The sequence below is a fragment of the Pyricularia oryzae genome, chromosome 2, assembly GCF_000002495.2.
Source record: "Pyricularia oryzae 70-15 chromosome 2, whole genome shotgun sequence".
Taxonomy (NCBI): Eukaryota; Fungi; Ascomycota; class Sordariomycetes; order Magnaporthales; family Pyriculariaceae; genus Pyricularia; species Pyricularia oryzae.
Genome location: NC_017850.1, coordinates 4,719,116 through 4,735,817, shown reverse-complemented (window position 1 = coordinate 4,735,817; position 16,702 = coordinate 4,719,116). Strand labels below are relative to the sequence as shown.

Here is a 16,702-nt window from a genome sequence, read left to right as displayed (position 1 = left end):
ACCCGAACCGTGTCGGAGAATGCGGAAGCGAAAGCCGCATATCGGGCAGTAAAGTGCAATTTCAACCGCCTCTCGATGCCTTTCCTGGCCGGCCGCAGCTTATAAATCCTGATTGCTCGTCGGGGCGATGTGACACTACCAAGCCCCTGGAGTTACAGTAATGGCTGCAGAAAGGTCGTGCGGGGCGTGTTCGCCGAGGCAGTCTGCTCTTGAGAACCGTCTTGGTCCAAGTATTTCACTAGTAATCTTTGCACTTGGCACTGGGTTGTGGTAGTTACTTACTTCAAAAGCACCCGTATCAAGCCAAGAAAGAGTCCCTGCGAGGCCACCCGTATATGATGATGTGCAGCTACTGTCCTTGTTAAACTTGCTCAGGGCAATATTAATAAAATCAGCGCTGACCTGGTTCAGCATACGTTACCGTCTTGATGGTCACATAGACTTTGATGATTCATGCAGCGGAAAGAAAACTGAAGATCGATAAAAAGCTAACTTGATCAACGCCAAAAACTCCTGCTGACCGTTTTGGTATCATCCCAACCATGCGATATGCATGGATTTCCCAAATTCGACATTACTAGAACAAGTATGCTGACCTGCAAAGTCCGCTCTTGGAGACAGGCATGTTGATAGCTGGACGAATGCAGCTTAGGGACGGCTTGGTGTGGTTGTGGTGGTGTGGGGAAGATGGAGAATGTATAGGTTGCGTGAGGCATACAGCTCAGTAAAGGCTGGCGAAAACGGCAGCAATGGCAGCCTTGTCATATTTGACATACTTGCCCTTGCCCTTGTCGACTTCGTGATATCGGTCCCAGAAGCGGACGTAAAGCGGCTCTAGCATTTGCTGCATGTCGCGGGCAAACATTTGACGCACCTCACGCTCCATGCTGAAAGATTTGTGGCGTGCTACCATGTCGTCAAAGGCGGCGTTGAAAGACGTGAACTTGTTCTTGATACTTTCCTTGTCCTTGGAACTAAGCTGCTTCAGGATGGTTGCTGAGTCTGCAGAAGCCTGGCCTGACGATGGGCGAGCTGACTTGCTTGTATGGATGACATCGAAAAGATGCATAGACACATCCTTGCAAGGCTCTGTGTAATAAAGCTTCGCCTTCTTTCGGTATGTTTCCAATATTCCCAGGCGTGTCTCCATCAAAGGCGCCAGATCAGACTCGCGAATCGACCGCTCGGTGATGGCAATACTGTTTGCTATGAAGACACCGACAACCGGCTTCTTTCCATTCATCATCCGTGCTTTGCCATCCAGCGAGAGCAAAAGAATGTCGATAGTATCACTGCAGTAATCCGCAAAGATCTCCTGGCCATTCGCTCCAACGTCAAAGGAGGCCAGGCTTGGTAAGGCATCGCCACCGCCACGTGATGAGGCCAACGACTTCCACCCACCGTTGCCAATTGATATCATTATGCTGGAGACGGGCCTCAAAAATTCTACCATGGTTTGCAGTCGCTGCATAGTCTCTGCAATAACAGGAGAGGGTGCACCATCGGCTGGAATGGACTGCATGTTGGCAACCTTTCTCTTGGTGTCCTCTATGAGCTCGCCAAGTGATGTTTTCGCCGTTTCCCTGACTGGCTTGAGACAGGCGGCGAAGGCTGCGCGCAAATCCTCAAGGCGGCTTGACATGCCAGAGATGATTTCAACAATTTCGTAAGCAAGGAAGCAATCCGTATTCAGATGAACTTTGATGTGAGCGTTGATCTCACGAAGGGTGCGAGAAAGCTCCACAATCGCGTTCTGGCAAGTGGCTTGGAAAAGAGGGGCCCAATCTTCCCGGGAGAATATCCTCGTGATATTCTCATATTCAGCCTGGAACAGACGCTCCATGGCCTGGGCGTAGGTACCAATGCCATTGGTTCCGGCACGGTAAACTGCATCGGGATTCTTCTTCTTGGCCGTGTTGACACTTGCGGCAGCCAAGTTGGCCAGAGTCTCGGCCAAATATGGGCCACGAACCTCCGAGTACACCTCGGCAATCGTGGATTCGGACCCAACGCCTTTCCCTTGCCTATTTGATCCTGCTACAAAGGAGTATATGGGCCCTAAACGGTTGACATTGTCTCGCGATAGGAGTGGAAATGGCTTGTCCTTTGTTATGTAATGCAGAGGCTCGAGCGAGCGTGGTGTTTCGCTGCGCAACAGTTTGTCGAAAAGGGTTGCCAATTGAGTAGTTCCCAGAGTGACGAGGCGTTGCAGATCATTCATTGTCTGTTGATTCGATCGAAGGTTTGATGCCTTCATATCGACCAGGGCTTTGTTCAAGCGTTTCAAAGAGTTTAGGTAGTTGGGCAGGTCCGCCTTCTCGGGGCCCATCCGAATAATTTGCTCTTCGTCGTTTTTGCTGTCGGCTGGCGCTCGTAATCTCTCGATTGCGGAAAGAACGTTATCAATGTCTACAGGAAGTGCATGGTTTGTTAGTCACTTGGACGGCCAGGTAGGTCGGCAAGGGGATCGCTAGACTGTGCACTTGCTGTGACCAAGAACCTGCAACTTTTTGGTCTCCCCATTGAGAGGTCCAGCCACCTCACGGACACTCTTGCCGGTCGATTCAAGCCTCACGAGGCATGCTTCGATCTTCTTGGTGAGCTGGGTTGTCTTTTCCAGGCGGGAATTGAGGACATCCACTTCGGCGCGCGCCTCCTCCTCGGCGGCATGTCGTCCATTAGCCAAGCCTACAGCCATGGCGACAACGCTAGCTTGGTTAAAATGCGGTATGTAGTGCTAGACCCCAGATGATTGTAGCTCGTATGCATCTAAGTCGAGGAGCCACGATGTGGTGATGCGTAAGGTGATAATGACGATGGAGTCGGTAACTCTAACAATAGAGTAAGGGGTAAGAAGGCACTTGGGGGACCCGGGACATGTGGGGAACTCAATTCCCCGTACTCAGCACTGACCATACGGTAACAGCGTAAAGTACTGGGGCGATTGCACGTGCACTCGCTTGCCGCCAACCGGGAAAATAGACAGCTTCCAGGATACTACGAAGTACCACCGTACATGATGTAGCCATTGATAATAGCTACTTTGCTCTGCTCTCATCATCTGAAATAGTTGCCAAGGAAAACTTTTGACCAATATACCATGGGCCGAACCACCTCAAGACCGCAAGCTTCGTCTCTTGTCACATCGCTCAAACTTTGCGACGAGTTTATTCTTCGTAAGGCACCCAGGTACCCAGGTGGCTCACGCAGATATTAAGCTTGTTAAGGTAGAGGCAGCTTAGCAGGTACATCAGGTACAGTATAGAGTGAGATAAGGATATTATAGCAGATACCAACCCGGCCACATGCATCAAACGGGGGCAATTAAACCAATCTAACCTACCACAGCGCGCATTTTCGCGTCCCACCCCCCTCGAACGCGTATTTCCTGGGCGACCGTTAAACCCCTCTTTGGCGCAATTTAATCCGTATCGACTTTAACAAAGAATTGGGCTTGACGCAATATCACATCTGCAGCCCTGAAAAAAGCCAAAGATTTTGCAAACCTTGGCTTGTAATCTATTCAGAAATTCAACATGGATGGCTTAACCCGCGATGAGGCTGCGGCCAGTCGCGTGCGTCAGGCTGAAGAGTTTCTCGATCCTCGTAAGTCCAAACACTGCAGCGCATCACTTGTAGTCCCGGGTTTCTCTGACAACCAATCTGTCGATTCTCAGATGACCAAAATGCCCGAAGCTACAGGCCCGACATCATTTTGATGCTTCAGAAGAACCAAAGACGACTAGTAGTGAACATCGATCATGTACGGGACCACAATGCCGAGATTGCTGAGGGTCTCTTGCTTGACCCTTTCGAGTACTCCCTTGCTTTCAACTACGCGCTGAAGCAGATCGTCAAAACCGTGCCCAACGCCCGCCCCGACCAGACCCATGACGAGGTCCAGTACTACTGCGCCTGGGCTGGCAGCTTTGGTTCGCACGCCTGCAACCCAAGGACACTCTCTTCGCAACTCCTCAACCGCATGGTTTCGATAGAGGGCATTGTCACACGCTGCTCCCTCATTCGGCCCAAGGTCGTCAAGAGTGTGCACCACAGCGAGGCTGAGGACAAATTTTACTTCCGTGAATATCGTGATCAGACCATGACCAATGGAGTCACAACGTCGAGCGTATATCCGACTGAAGACCCCAAGGGCAATCCATTGACGACCGAGTACGGTTTTTGTACGTACAGGGACCACCAAACCATCTCTATCCAGGAGATGCCAGAGCGAGCACCCGCTGGTCAGCTCCCAAGGGGTGTTGACGTGATTCTCGACGATGACCTCGTCGATAAGGTGAAGCCCGGCGACAGGGTGCAGCTTGTCGGTATCTTCAGGACCATGGGAAACCGCAACACCAACCACAACAGCGCACTCTTCAAGACCTTGATCTTGGCCAACAACGTTGTTTTGCTGTCGTCTAAAGCCAGTGGTGGCGTTGCAACAGCCACCATCACCGATACCGATCTACGAAACATCAACAAAATCGCCAAGAAAAAGAATCTGTTCGAGCTGCTTTCCCAATCACTGGCTCCTAGTATCTACGGCCACGACCACATAAAGAAGGCTATTCTGCTCATGTTGCTGGGAGGTGTGGAGAAGAACCTCGAGAACGGCACACACCTGAGAGGAGACATCAACATTCTCATGGTTGGTGACCCTTCGACTGCCAAGTCCCAGTTGCTTCGATTTGTTCTCAACACAGCTCCCTTGGCCATCGCCACTACAGGCCGAGGATCCTCGGGTGTTGGTCTCACTGCTGCCGTGACATCGGACAAGGAAACAGGGGAGAGGCGACTTGAGGCAGGTGCCATGGTTATGGCAGATCGTGGTGTTGTTTGCATTGACGAGTTCGACAAGATGTCAGATATTGACCGAGTCGCCATTCACGAAGTTATGGAACAGCAAACAGTCACCATCGCCAAGGCCGGTATTCATACCTCGCTGAACGCTCGCTGCAGTGTCATTGCTGCTGCCAACCCCATATTTGGCCAGTATGATCCGCACAAGGACCCGCACAAAAACATTGCTCTCCCAGACTCATTACTGTCTCGTTTCGACTTGCTGTTCGTTGTGACCGACGATATTGAGGATGCACGAGACCGCCAGGTATCTGAGCACGTTCTGCGCATGCATCGCTACAGGCAGCCTGGTACGGAGGAAGGCGCAGTGGTACGAGAGAACACGCAGCAGTCTCTAGGAGTCGGGATGCAGAGCCAGAGCAACGACTCACAAAGGCCGACTGACGTTTTTGAAAAGTACGACTCGATGCTGCATGCCGGCGTGACGGTGACATCTGGGCGAGGTGCCAATAAGAAGCCCGAAGTAGTCAGCATACCATTCATGAAGAAGTACATCCAGTATGCCAAAACGCGTATCCGGCCAGTCTTGACACAGGAGGCATCTGACCGCATTGCCGATATCTATGTCGGTCTGCGCAACGATGAAGTTGAGGGGAACCAGCGGCGCACCAGTCCAATGACGGTTCGTACCCTGGAGACCATCATCCGTCTGGCCACAGCGCACGCACGATCACGCCTGTCGAATCGCGTGGAGGAGCGCGATGCCGCAGCCGCCGAGTCAATCCTGCGCTTTGCCCTGTTCAAGGAGGTAGTTGAGGCTGAATCACGCAAAAAGCGAAGAAAGACTCAAAATGTGGAGTATGCCTCATCGAGCGAAGATGATAGCAGCGATGAGGACGACGACGGTGACTTGCGCAGCACTGCTCGTGCCAGTACCAGCAGGTCAGCCCGTGGCACTGCGAGAACTCGTAGAGGTGCAGTCAATGCCAACGGTCGTCGTGCAGACACCTCCGGCGCACCCGTTGACGCTGACGACGACGATGAGGACCAAGAGCCCGAGGCATCTGCTCCAAGGCGCTCGAATAGGAGCGGCCGGGGTGCGGTCGCAAGCTCATCACAGTCGCAATCTCAGGTGTCATACGCATCTTCTGTGCCCGCCTCTCAGCTGGAAACCCAGGAAGAAGATGACGAAGACGCCGAGGCGGACGGTCTTGCTGATGAGGCTGCAGCACTGAACATTGGCCAGGACGATGGCCCTGAAATAACTGCATCTCGTCTAGGCGCTTTCCGACAGGCGTTGGGACAACTCCAGTCAACTGACCTGTTTGAAGATGACACTGCCAGCCTCGATAATGTTGTTACTGCCGTAAACGCCAAGATTGGCTCTCGGAGCGGTGGGGCGTTCAGCAAGGACGAGGCCGTCAAGGCGTTGCGCAAGATGGATGAAGCAAACCAGGTCATGTAAGTTGTCTGATCCCGAGATATCTGGGCTGCTTTAAATTTGACAGACTCATACTAACATGGCATATTTTAGGTACACGGGTGGCGATTTGGTCTATCGCATCTGAGTTTATTTTTACGTGTTAATCTCATCATATCACCTGGCGTTTGGGCGTTGTAATCTGTTACCGCCAGAGGTATTTCTTTAGCATGTTGTCACGCAGGTCACGCTTATGTCGGATGAAATAGAGATATCCAAGGTGGTGAAGGAAAGGGTTGTTTAGTTTCAGATGTATTGCTGTTGGATTCACGATGCGCACCTTGAGCATGTTTGACTGTATGCGGCTCTGTTGGCTCCGGGCAATTAATCATAAGGATCGACCTAATTATCTAGTCTGGATCCTCGGTTTTTGCCGGCGTATCTGCTTTGCCTTACCTGAGATTTTCCCATGGCTCGAAACCTAGCCCCCTCCATGCCCACGCGACAACATAATGACCAGCCAACAGGTCCCATTCCTCGACCTCATCCAGCCCTTCCAGGCGATCAACTCTCTCCTTCTCCTCGGGGGCTACCCACTGCGACCAGATGTCCTTCACAGTCATGTGTCTCGCCTTTTCGAAGCCCGCGTCTCGCAGCCGGGTGTCCTGGTCTGCTGGCTGCCTGTAGATTGACAGGGTGGGCATTGAAATACTCCTGGCCGCGAGGTTTGATATCATGGTCTTGCCAAACGGGTCGTCGGGCTTGGTGGGCTCGTAGATGACGATGCCGAGGCTTGGTATCCGATCAGAGAACCACTTTGTTACACTCTTGGCCTCGGACACCTGCAGATAGCAAAGACAGCACTCGGAGATGATCAGGGTGGGGATGTCCGTCCTCAGACCCTTGATGTCGACCGATGCATCAGGCTGCTGCTGCGAGGTCAGCTTCCTGAGGTCGAGACCGTGGCACCAGAAGCGGCCGTTGTTGGGCGTGCTGCACTGCCAAGAGCCATCGTCCTCGACCTGGGGGTCGGTGAGAAGGTTTCTCAGGGCGGGAGTGGCCTTGACGATGTTGAGCTTCTTGGCGCAGATCAGAGGGAAATCTATTTCGTGGTAGACGATGCCAGCAGCACCGTGCCGGTTGAGAAGACGCAGGCTTCTGGTGTCGGTTCCTGCGCCGAGTGAGATTATCTGCCTCTGTAGGGGTTCCTGGCCTTGTTGTTGTTGCCGTTGGCTACCGTCGGCTACGCCGAGAAAACGATCGACGAGAACGTCAAGGCCGGCGGTGCGTGTATATGTGCCTGTCACGCCATATTGAGGTTAGGTGCTCCTTTTTTTCTTTGTTCTGTTCAAGGTTTGGATCAGATGTAGATATTTACGAGTATGAGGTAATGGGAATAGAAGGAAAAGATAAATAGGAGAGAGAGAGGAAAAAAAAAAAAAAAAAAAAGAAAAACCTCCAACCTCTGTTGATAATTGGCAATCTGCGACTCGAAGGGCCAACAGCATTCTGCACAAAATACTGCGCAAAGGGATCGTCAAGATAGCCAAGACCCACGGCGCTTGACCGAGAGACTGCGGCATCCGTGTCTGTACCCTGAACGGTCGCATCGTGTCCGGCCGCCGACTGTGCGACACCGCCGCCGCCGCCCCGCCGTTGTCGAAATCCCCCACCACCCCGCGCTCCTCTGAGCGAGAACAAATTAGGGATAGAAGGTGGCGCAGACATTATTATTTCTAGTCAATACAAGGGACGAGTCTTTGTTGCAATTGATGCCTCGTTGTGGTACATAAGTAAATATAGAAGTTTTGCAAAAGGTTAACAAACTATTTACATAGTACACGTAAACGACCTGCATGCACCCTTGCTGTAAGGAGCCCCATTGAGGCTCAAAGAATGCCTGTGCTTCCCTGACGGGTAGAGGCTGCATTAGTGACGTAGCCCTGTGCTTTCATGCAGGCAGCGGCGGCGAGGCCAGGAGCGCGCTTAACGACGAAAAATAACAGCGAGACCGTTTGAGACCTGACAAGACCGATGACCACGGTACTGTAACCAGTTTAATCTCGGGTCTAGGTTCTAGGTCTAGAATAGTTACTATCCAGACGACTCAACTTCAGCGCATGACAAAGAAGCCAGTGTCATTCTGTCAGGCAAAACATACAAAATACTACTGTCTGTACTGTAAGGATTACTAGTCTAGTACTTCGTAATTGCTTCGATGCCAAGGATTACCGGCTCTGGGGCAAGTCATGTAAATTGTGGGGTGTTTACCAACCCGCATGAAAATCAATTCAATGTGACGCGGCCAGGGTCTTTGATTGGGGAACGGGGTTCGTTCATCAGCGGCACAGTCGTTCCGCCACGTTTTGACGGGGTGGCGTGCGTTTTTGTTCTTTTGTTCTTGTCATATGCCTTTGCCTCACTCACCAGGCAACACTTTTCAATCGCATTTGCAGTTCTTTTCTTTGCATCATCCCATCTAGAATTCAATCTCCCTTTCAATATCTTCTCATTTCTCATATCATCCAAAGGTACTTCTTTTTTTTTTATTAAAAAAAAATCTTCCTTTTTTGGTCTTGGTTTGTTGTTTTGATTTCGAGTATATCCCCACGAGGACAGGCACAATCAAGTTGCTGTTTCTCTCTCCGCAGCCATGTTAGACACAATCAGGACCACGTTGGGTTCCGACCTGAGCAAGCGATGGATGCAAGAACAGGTCCCAAAGTTGCCGCCCATCAGCCCCTGGTTGAAGGGTGCCTTTGCCTTTGATTTCTTCATCTTCCTGCCGCTGCTCCTCTTTGCCAACTACACTCTTGCTTCCGTCTTCACCACTTTGGCCGTGGTCGAGAATCCCGATTCGGCCCCGTCGTACGCCGCCCTCGCCGCCCACGATGAGGAGGACGGCTTCGCCCCCGCAGCTACCCAACCCCTGCGCAAGAAGCCCGACGTAAACTCCCCGCTCGCACTTGCCGGCGTCGTAACCTCGAGCATGCGCGCCACCTTCCGTCACCTGTACAGCACGGGAGGCGTGCGCATGTTCGTCCGTGGCATGGTCTGCGCCTGGGCCATCTTCGTCGCCGACACCTTCATCGGCGGCATCTTCCTGGCCATCCCCTTTGTGTTCCCCTTCGGCCGCCTGGCAGCCTACCTGGCCCTCTGCCAACTGCACACCGCATGGGTCCACATCGTCATCTCGGACCGGCCCCGCGGCAGCCTTGCCTTCTGGCGCCGCCTGCCGCCGTTCGGCAAGACCTTCAACGCCACAAAGTACGCCGTCGGCCTCTTCTGGCTCGCCGACACCTTCACCGGCACGACCCCTTACGTGATCGGCACCTTCATGGGCGACGACGGGAAAATGTCAGGCAAGACTGTCTTCGCCCTCTTGGTTTTTACCACCCTCATGCTTATCGTCCGCCTGCCGGCCTTTGTCGCCCTCACCCTTGTGCAGGCCAGCCTGCTCCCTGAGGAGGAAGGGACAGTCGTCCCCTTTGATCGTTCTTTTGGCGGTCGTGTCGGACCTTCGGAGCTGGGCGGCGCTGAGTACCTTTCGGTCCGCGATGCCATCAGGAGCCTGAACCGTGAGTCTTGGGTCCGGATCATCAAGATGTTTCTCAAGACTTTCCTTGTCATTGTCGCCTTGATGATCGTTATCAGCCTCGTAGTTGCGGTCCAGGTGGTTGTTCTCCAGCCTCACGGCGGCAAGCACTGAGGTGGGATTCTTATTTGTTAAACCGCTTGATATGGCTCGTTTTCTTCGAGGTGCACGATTTGAACAAGGTTGTATCTTTTTTTTGGCACGGTATATTTTGCTGGTCGTTTAGTACTCGGTTTCGCTCCTTTCTCGCTCTGAAAGATCAGTAGTCAGCTCGTGAGGCCGCATCTATTCATTAGAGTTGCAGGATACATGTACACAACAGCCAACATTCGGCAGATCACAGTTTTTAGTAACAATTCCCTTTGTATCAGTCACAAATTCCAATATAAGTCCGGTTGTTACTACGTGGAACAGGTTTTACTGTTGAGGAGGGGGAAATGAATGACTGCTTCCAAATGTCTCACTGGCCATGAATTCCATGAAATGGATGATTTATCGAGCCTGCGAAGGATCACATGCATCACAGCCATGTAGGTAAGCAGACTGAAATCCAAAGTGGCTTGCTACCTTGACCATTGCAAACAAAAGTTTGCCCGGAGTAAAAGTTCTAGTCTAGGTTGGCTACTCAATTGACTCTACATGGATTCTCGCTTTGTAATGTTTCGACTCTGGAGACAAGACCGTATCCCCACAATTGCTCGCATCCACTTGCGCCTTGCCTCAAGAGCCAGAAAAGTGGTTGTCGCTTGATTGTGGACCGTTATATCGTAAAGAAGAAGGGGTGGGGAAAAACACAAAATAGAATATTCATGGGTAAAATCATTCATTGTATCGCTTCATTTCTATGACTTGAAAAACCACTGCTCCCCGAAGATTAAACCATTGAAGTTAGTAATGTAACCAACTTCACAAGATAATCAGAGGACGGCAGTCGGGGCGAGAGAGCTGCACTTACACTTGACCTCTTGTTATCACTAGACTGCAAATTGCTGATCGCAGGGTTGGCTGCAGTGTTGTCAGTACCGCCACCGCCGCCACGTAGGGGCTTGGCAATCCGGCTTCCGGCGTTTGTGAAGCTAAAGCCACCCAGCCCTGTTGGCGACCCGATTCCCCGGGTGCTACCAGCCTTGGCTGCCTCGAGGCGCTCCTTGACTGAGGCGAGTTGCATCTCGAACCTGGTGGTTTGTTAGTATGACTGTTGTACCTGCACAGAAGAGCGAAATGTCGCGGCCAGGAACATACTTGTGGTTGGCCTGTGCCATCTTCTCCTGGCTGTCCTGCAGCAGGCTCTCGAGGCTCTGGATCCGTTCGTTACGGGCAATGAGCTTACGCTCCGCAATGGCAACCTCCTTCTTGAGGCTGGAGTTTTGCTCCACAAGCTGGCGCTGCACCTGCGTAAGCTGCTCCAAGTTCCTCTCCAGGAAGGCCATCTTCTTCTGCTGAGCCCGGTTGTTGCTCGACCGGAGCACGTTGTTATACTGCTCACGCGTCTCATCGAGTGAAATCTCAAGCTCAACCACACGCTCGCAGCGGTTCTGCAGATCCCGCATAAGGCTCTTCTTCATGACGTCGAACTCGGCCATTTGCTGCGCCACTGACTTGCCGTTCATGACGGGCGAGACGCCGGCGTTTCCGTTGGCACCCGAGGCCTTTGCCTGCCGCTGGAGGTCCTCGATCAAGACCTTCATTCGCTCCGCCTCGGCAGTCTTGCGCTCGATCTCGGCCTTCAGGTCGTCGACCAGGTCGGTCTGTGCACCTTGCTTGTCGGTAAAGGCCTTCTCAAGCCTTGAGCGGAGCTCTTCAACGTCACCCTCGCCAAGGTTACGCGATAGGAGATCCTCGTACTCCTGCTGGAGAGTGTCCAACCTCTGCTCCAACTCCACCCTGCGGCGTGCTTCAGAGCCGCTGGAAGCACTGCTATAAAGCGAAAGTTCTGCTTGGCGCACGATCCCCTGAGTGGCAACAAGCTTGGACTGCAATGCCTTGAGCTCGTCAGGTGGGATTGGGTCGCCTGAATTGCTGAGCTCCTGCAGAGCCTCTAGCTGCTTGATGGCGTCGGCGATGGACTTTTCGTTGTCGCTAAAGACGTCTGCTCCCAGCTCGAAGCCGGCCATCATCTTGGCCATCTTTTCGGCCTTCCTCTTCTCCTTCTCATCGAGAGCGGCTCCGGACTCCTTGGCGTTCATTTTAACATCAAGCAATTGCTGCTTCAGCTCATCAAGCTCTGTTGTCAGCTCTGCATTTGCCTCCTTGAGAGCGTCCATGGTGATCTGGGCCTCCTTGCTCTCAAAGTTGATGCGTTCGAATTGCAACTTGAGCTCATTGTGATCGCTCATCAGCCTCTCGTTTTCCTTGCCCAGCTTGCCGTCATGTTCCTTGATTATAGTCAACTCTTCCTTCATCTCGCGCACCTGCCGCTCGGCGTTTGTCGCCTGCGACTCCTTCTCTGCGAGCTGATCTTGTAGCTCATTTTCCCGCCTCAGGAACTCTTCCCTCTCATCCTTCTCCAGCGGTATCGAGGGCGTTCCAGAGCGCTCTGTCAACGCCGGTGTCTCTGACCTGCTGGCAGTTTCCGCAACCAGCCTTGACGGTGTTGCCGGTCGAGCGGGTAGTGCACCCTTGGTCGCAGGGGCGGTGCCATCTGCCGAACGCGCCGGAACCCACTTGTCCTTTGGCACAGTTTCTCCAGAGCGCCATAGCTGCACCTCGCCCTCAAGGCTCACTATATACTTTTCAAAGGAAGTAATCTGAGTCCTTGCCTTGCCAAGCAGCTGTTTGAGTTCGGTAGGACTGAGCTCAGCGTTGACCTTGGCCTTGTTCTTGATGGACTTCGCTCTCATACCAAAGCGCAGAGTGCTGAGCGTCTCAGCATCGTTGTAGGAGCTGGGCGAGCAGTTGATGATAAGCGTTGTTCGACTGTTACCACCAAGTGATTCTTGTAAAATACGAGTGAGCTTTGAGTCTCGGTAGGGAACGTGTGAAGATTTGCCGTCAGTGAGAGAGTTGATGACCATTCCCAGGGCACTCAAACTCTTGTTGATCTTTTTGGCCTCCTCGAGGGTCTGTCCACTGGCTCCCGTCTTGCCGACCTTTTCACTACCAGCCAAATCAACCAAGAAGAGCTGCCCACTCTTGGCCGAGCCAGTTTCTACGTTCTTTTGGGTGATAGTAATGACGAAAATCGAGTGGGATCGGGAAGACTCCTGGTTCATGTTGGTGGCAGCCACAGCCCTGGCGTTTCCTCCCCTCCTCATGACCTCATAGACCTCCTGCACGCTGGACACATAGACTTCCAAAAGACCCTTGACGTATACACCTCGGTTCTTCTCCTCGTGCACTGGCAAGTTGTCGTTGTGGGGTGCCAGTAAATCACGGATGCGCTCCATGTAGATTTCCATGTAGCTGACACGGACGGTGTACTCGATGGTGCTTGGGCTGGATAAAATGCTTGCGAAGATCTGCTCAACAATACGCGGGATGACACCTCGTCCATCATCGTCGTCGATGTTGGTTCCCATCATGGTGTACGACTTTCCAGCACCAGTCTGACCGTATGCAAAGACGGTTCCATTGTAGCCGTTCAAAATGTCGTCCACCGTTGGCTTGATCGAAAAGTCGAATATGTCCGACTGCTTGCAGGACATGTCAAAGACTCGGTCGAAAGTGAAGGAGCCTTGCGCCTCTTTGGACTAAAGGTTTCCCGAGTTACTCTGCGTTAGCCAACCTGTTGCCGACGAATACAGCCTGCCTTGCCTATGCTTGACCCGATTCTCTACATCTTGGTGCGCATATTTCGAAAGAGGGCAAATCGCACATACATCAACAGTACACGTATCGTCGCCATCGAACTTAACTATGGGCTGGCCGCCCGACTCGATCTCGACCCGGTTCTGCGGTCGGAACCGGGCGACGACCTTGATGCTGTTGGCAGAAGACATGATGGTTGCCGCCGTCAAAAAGCTGCGGGCTTTGCTAAGTCCACCTTGTCATCAAAGTGTGTCGACGTGGCCGACAGGCGGCGCGATCGAAAGGGGGGGTGGTAGTTGAAGGTTTAAGGTGGGCGATCGGTAACGTAGGTTGTAATGGTATGCGGGCGGGATGGAGGGAAGACAGTGGGACACTTTTTTGGGCGGTGTCGATCCAATAGCTTGCGTTGCCCGTAACTGAACGCTACCGTACCGTTACCTAGTTCCGTACCGTGCCCTTCAAGAAAGCGGGCTGGCTGCAACGGTTCGATTAGGTTGTTGGCTTTAGGCCAATCTGCGCCTGGCGTTGCTCGAATTCGGATAGCCTTGAACCCAAGATAAAGAAGAAAAATAGTAGTCGCGAGATGGAAGGGAAAAGAACGGCCAGTATTTGCGCAACAAGCCAACCTTCGATTTCGCGTCGAACAGTGCCTAGAACAGTGGGTTGACCGACTTGCATTAATTTCTTTGTAGAGGTCACCTAGTCGAGTTCCAGTGTATATGGGATGAATTGTTGTTGATGGGAACGCGCCACGAGGGAGGTTCGCGTTACGTCGTACTACTTTTACCACCTGCCATAGACGTGCATTTCCTACATGCCCAAAAAAATTATATATGTGCCTTGCCTTATCTACGATCTCAATAAAGACTGCCTGCGTCACATAGGCAGAATGGTTCATGGGCCATGCACGAACGGCGCGCCTGGTAATTATCAGTTTCACAGGTGCAGCAGACCGACCCCCGGGGCCGCTTCTTAATTTCCTGAGGCGGGGCTGACAAACGACTTTCATGCCGCATTTCATGCTATGAATGCCCCGCAGAATCTAACTATTACTTGGCAATATTGGATTTGAACAACAACAAACAAGATTGACAATTAAACATTTGTGAACATGTCCCGCAATGAAAGTTATTCTAATGTGCGCGATTTAGGACGACGGGAAAACAATGCAAGCATGATCCAATATTTTGGACTGCTTGGAGAAAAGTCGTCCAACAGATTCAGAAATTAACATAGGGAGCTGCATCAACCGTGCGTAGAAGATTTGGAGTCAATATCTGGATTGGACTGGACTGGACTGGGCTGGACTTGGACTACTCTCCCCCTCACGATCAACGCCAGCAAAGACAAATTTTAAGCGTATCCGGACCATCGGTATTGTATCATCTCATATATTGGTCGCCCCGAAATAACTGTCCTCGCGCGTTTATGGTGCAAACACCAGTAGACTTAAACCCTACGTGGTATGCTGTTCATAATCTTCCTCTAAAAGGTATAGAACCAGGACCAAAGGGGAAACCCCAGAAAACCTTACGCCGAAGAGAAAAGAAAAAGAAAAAAGAAGAAAAAAAAACGCCGCAACGCCAAAACCATGTGCTCAAAAAGTAGTCGGCATCAAGCTCAAAAGGGTCAGTAAACCAAATGCCATGTCCGAATCCAACCGTATGCCTGCTCCTGTACAACAAGCAGTGCCTAGCCATCTGGCCAAATCATCAGTAAAAGCAAGTTTCCACTCCCGAAACCTCTTAGTTCCTCAAGTTCTACAGTGGCTTATTCGTCGTCTCCCTCCCAGCTCTTCTCCACCGTCTCTCTAACCCTTTTGATATACTCCTTGCGGTTATCTTTGTAGAGATTCGAGGCTTCGACGTTTGCCGGTGAACCGGTATTCGGGTCGTTGAGTAGACTGGTTTCAGACACAAACTCATCAGTTGGTTTCATCACAACACTCGGCCGAATACACTCGGCCGAAGAAATCGATGATGATAGATATCTTCAAACCACAGGACACCATCTTACCTTTGAATACTGGTCAAAATAGCAGCAACGTCGTATGTCGGACTCCATCGGTTTTGTAGAATGTCCAAGCAAAGCTCCCCAGTGGCGTAAACATTTGGATGGAACATTTGGCTGATAAATTTAACTGATGGAGGTTTGTTGGGGTATTGCTCTTCGAAATGCATAACAAGGCGAAATGTTCCGTCCTCGAATGGAGTATCGCCGGGGCCGATGATTACAGCGTTCCTGAGGTGGGACCAAAACCTGTTAACTGATGAAATGCTGCTCGAAAATTCGGGGGCGAGACCTACCACGTCATGACATTGTCGGGTACTGGTGATGCAGACACACCTGCTGGAGGATCCGTTTGCATGCGCTAGGGATATGGATGATGGGTTAACTTGCCGATTTCCTTACGAGCCTCCGATGTCCTGTGGGCAGATGGATGAGGGCCGCGGCTCTCTGCTCACGCGGGGACTGACCTTAAAGTCGCGCATTAGGCGGCGGCGGGCGGCGGTTGACATCTTCGACTAGGCGGAGGCAGACAGGGATTGTTGTTTCGAAGATATGGTGGTCTGATGGCGGAATCTCTTGGTTCGGCGTTGCGATAGTTGAAGGTTTGTAGCGGTGGAGTCTTACGGTACGTTGGTGAGCAAGTGAGAGTAAATCGAAGCCAGGGGCCTGACGCAGCGTTTCTAATTGCTTCGTCGCTCACCCCTGTCTTAGCGGCAGGGGTTCCGCGCGCACTTTGGCCCCCGCAAAAGACGCCTGTGCACGTGATCAATCCGATCAGCCAGTAAATGTTCCAGCAGTTCGGTATTTGGGCGGGCAGTTACTCGTTTGGTATGAGACCACCAACCCGGTCACATCCTCCTCCAACGTACCTTCCATGGTACCTACAATAGCTCGATTGTGTGTAAATCTCAACGCCCAAATTTGCATATAATGACATCAAACTCAGAGGCAAGCCGGCTCGCAGCCTAGCTCCAGAACAGTCTGCTATACTCTAACCAAAGGCGCAGGTAGGTACCCTACCTACCGACTCCGGGCATGAGCGTCGCACATGCATTTGTTCGTACTGTAATTATGCCTGCAGCAAAATAGGCCGTTGGACTAGTGGTATAGAGCCATTCGTCTATCCA

At 52.0% G+C, this 16,702-nt stretch overlaps 6 protein-coding genes across 6 annotated transcripts; 2 read left to right on the top strand and 4 right to left on the bottom strand.

The window, feature by feature from the left end:
* Positions 1-459: 459 nt before the first annotated feature.
* Positions 460-2,872, bottom strand: MGG_01760 (exocyst complex protein EXO70). The gene is made up of 2 exons (XM_003714711.1): positions 2,488-2,872; positions 460-2,409 (listed from the first exon to the last, which is right to left on the bottom strand). Exons 1-2 carry the CDS (start codon positions 2,696-2,698, stop codon positions 722-724), a joined length of 1,899 nt encoding a protein of 632 aa, XP_003714759.1. The 5' UTR covers positions 2,699-2,872; the 3' UTR covers positions 460-721.
* Positions 2,873-3,398: 526 nt separating this feature from the next.
* On the top strand, positions 3,399-6,700 carry MGG_01759 (DNA replication licensing factor mcm3). Its single transcript, XM_003714710.1, has 3 exons — positions 3,399-3,606; positions 3,678-6,264; positions 6,338-6,700. The coding sequence occupies exons 1-3, from the start codon at positions 3,537-3,539 to the stop codon at positions 6,369-6,371; spliced, it is 2,691 nt and encodes an 896-aa protein (XP_003714758.1). The 5' UTR covers positions 3,399-3,536; the 3' UTR covers positions 6,372-6,700.
* Positions 6,676-8,153, bottom strand: MGG_01758 (leucine carboxyl methyltransferase 1; the record flags this gene model as incomplete). The annotated part of the gene is made up of 3 exons (XM_003714709.1): positions 6,676-7,523; positions 7,687-7,910; positions 8,065-8,153. The coding sequence occupies 3 exons, from the start codon at positions 8,151-8,153 to the stop codon at positions 6,676-6,678; spliced, it is 1,161 nt and encodes a 386-aa protein (XP_003714757.1).
* Positions 8,154-8,571: 418 nt separating this feature from the next.
* Positions 8,572-10,230, top strand: MGG_11148 (uncharacterized protein). The gene has a single exon (XM_003714708.1). The coding sequence runs from the start codon at positions 8,877-8,879 to the stop codon at positions 9,930-9,932; it is 1,056 nt and encodes a 351-aa protein (XP_003714756.1). The 5' UTR covers positions 8,572-8,876; the 3' UTR covers positions 9,933-10,230.
* A 65-nt stretch (positions 10,231-10,295) lies between these two features.
* MGG_01757 (kinesin heavy chain) lies at positions 10,296-14,377 on the bottom strand. The gene is made up of 4 exons (XM_003714707.1): positions 13,637-14,377; positions 11,061-13,507; positions 10,774-10,993; positions 10,296-10,678 (listed from the first exon to the last, which is right to left on the bottom strand). Exons 1-4 carry the CDS (start codon positions 13,754-13,756, stop codon positions 10,661-10,663), a joined length of 2,805 nt encoding a protein of 934 aa, XP_003714755.1. The 5' UTR covers positions 13,757-14,377; the 3' UTR covers positions 10,296-10,660.
* A 541-nt stretch (positions 14,378-14,918) lies between these two features.
* MGG_01756 (ubiquitin-conjugating enzyme E2 2) lies at positions 14,919-16,217 on the bottom strand. The gene is made up of 3 exons (XM_003714706.1): positions 15,872-16,217; positions 15,582-15,806; positions 14,919-15,468 (listed from the first exon to the last, which is right to left on the bottom strand). The coding sequence occupies exons 1-3, from the start codon at positions 15,931-15,933 to the stop codon at positions 15,336-15,338; spliced, it is 420 nt and encodes a 139-aa protein (XP_003714754.1). The 5' UTR covers positions 15,934-16,217; the 3' UTR covers positions 14,919-15,335.
* Positions 16,218-16,702: the final 485 nt, after the last annotated feature.